General features: G+C 36.3%; 1 protein-coding gene across 1 annotated transcript in view; it reads left to right on the top strand.

Annotated features, from left to right (window-relative positions):
• The window catches only part of nphp4 (nephronophthisis 4), a 178,107-nt gene that overhangs the window by 174,828 nt on the left and 1,028 nt on the right, over window positions 1-2,251 (top strand). The window contains exon 28 of the mRNA XM_016495116.1: window positions 666-809. Coding sequence (XP_016350602.1) covers window positions 666-809 — 144 coding nt within the window. The remainder of the gene's footprint in view (window positions 1-665; window positions 810-2,251) is intronic.

The raw sequence follows: 2,251 nt of genomic DNA, 5'->3' as shown, positions 1-2,251 counted from the left end.
GGGGGGGGGAGGGGGGGGTGCTTCTTTTAAATTTTTTTTTAAATTACTTTCAAAAAACGTAATGACTCCAAACTTTTGAATAGTACTGTACAGCATATGTAAATAATAATAAATATTATTGAAAAATTATTGTTTATTACAACAAATTAATATTTGTTTTTAAGTTTTAAAATTTACATGTATGTATATTTGTGACTAGATAGATAGATAGATGGATAGATAGTTTTTACATCTTTTACATTTTTTAAGTCGAACAAAACAAGTATAATTATAATATGTAAGACATAATACTATAATGCAAAAGTACATAACTACTTCATTGTCATTTATCTTCCTCTTGCAAAGTGCTCTCTTCTAGCAACTATACAGTGGGTGCCAATATAGTGTCCAAAAAAATGGGTTTACATTTAGTAACGATTAGATGGCAAGAAAACTGACCCTTTTTTTCCCCCAGAAGTGTATTGTGATGCATAGTCCACAGTGATGGTTTTTCTCAGCTTATGTAGATTTTTAGCAGAGCAATGGCAAGAACTGAATGGGTCTTTAAATGTCAGATCTCTGGCAGAGGATATGGTGCATGAAGTCAGTGCCAGTGATTTAAACCTGACGTTTTTACTTCAGTTATTTTACAGTATGTCTCTCGGTATGTGCTTGAAACTCCCCAGGCATTTGAAATCAGCGTTCCTGTAGATGGAGGGAAGGGCAGCAATAAGAAAATCAGTTTCACAAACCCCTACTCTTCCTCCAGAGTATTCAATCTGCGCACAGATCGCCCAGACCTGCTTCATTTTAAAGAGGAGCAATTTCAGGTGAGAGAACCCGAAGCTAATTCTCGTTCTCTTAACAGATCTCAAACTTTGTCAGGAGGCCTTGCTGTTTAACACTGAAGAAGAACCATATTTTTAAAAGCCCATTCACCAGAAAGGTGTCTAGAGCCCAGAGGAGAAGAATCTTGACATGCCTCTGTCTAGGAATCAATTTGTGTCTGTCTAAACTGTCATTCGTAGACACGTTTCACAGTATGTGAAGTTCTCTGTATATTGGAGAACTCAATTTGTGCCCTGGCTCCTATCGCAATGCCAGTCCCCTGAGGAAACCATAAAGCTGCGGTCCAAAAAAATGGGACAAAAAGACAGAGATTCTCACAGTCAGGCTGGGAACGTCAATATCTCTCACCTTGAGGGCTCGGAATGATGCGTGTAGGTATTACAGCTCTACGTTAGACTTCAATTAAAAGCTGTTAATTGATTAGGTGATCGATACATAACCGTTGGCTATTACTCCAGATGGAGACAGAGAACATTAATTAGCCACAGGGACAGAGTGTCTCGGATCTATTACTGTGGCTTTGGGGGTCACAAAGTAATTCTTCCTGGTCATCATTTTGCACAGAAATGGTGTAAAACAGAACGGTGTATAATCTTAATTTCATCATTCAGTGCTCTCATTGATCGCTGTATGGTTTAGTGAGTTTCACATCCCATATCTGGGCAATAAATAGCGAAACAATGTGAAATATGGAAGTGACAGTATTGAACACAACGGATTAATGACACCTCAGTGTCAAATAAAAGCGATGAAACTCATAAAGAAAGGAAATGGCCTGTTCCATTTTCTTGTTAGTCAACACGGCTTCAATTATCTTCTCTCGCACTGGATTAATGGCGTCTATATTTTTGAAAAATGTAGAGATGTTGATTTTTTCTGTCTTTGAGAAATAACAACTGTGTCATTGTAAAATAGGCGCAGAGCCAAAAGACAATGGAAGAATCGATACGGCCGTGCTTTTGAGGAGATTATGAACTAAATCCTCAACTGTGTTCCATATGTCTTTTAGTCAGCCATTAGAGATAATGTATAAAGACGAAGAGAGAGCAATTTCTCTCATCTTCCTCTAAACACTGGAGTGCAATTTCTGTTACCACAAAGCTCAGGAATAGGAATTTATTCATATGAGAACAGAAGATTTGGAGTATAGTCGTATAGACCACTTTTCTACTTTTATGGTGCTTTTGCATGGGGAAACAAAACAAAAAGTGCAATTGTCTTTTAGTGTTCCATGGAAGAAAGTGATACAGGTTTAGAATGACATGAGCATGAGTAAATGATGACAGTAGTGTAATATTTGGGTGAAATTTTCCTTTAATGATTCTTTTAAAACAATGATTTTGCAAACTGAAAATAAAAAATTATTTAATAAAATAACATTCTATAAAATGTTACTTCTACATGATATATATATATATATATA

Source organism: Sinocyclocheilus anshuiensis, unplaced genomic scaffold (assembly GCF_001515605.1).
Source record: "Sinocyclocheilus anshuiensis isolate Anshui unplaced genomic scaffold, SAMN03320099.WGS_v1.1 scaffold122, whole genome shotgun sequence".
NCBI lineage: Eukaryota > Metazoa > Chordata > Actinopteri > Cypriniformes > Cyprinidae > Sinocyclocheilus > Sinocyclocheilus anshuiensis.
The sequence above is the reverse complement of the archived record's forward strand: the minus strand, read 5'-3'. Positions and strand labels throughout refer to the sequence as shown.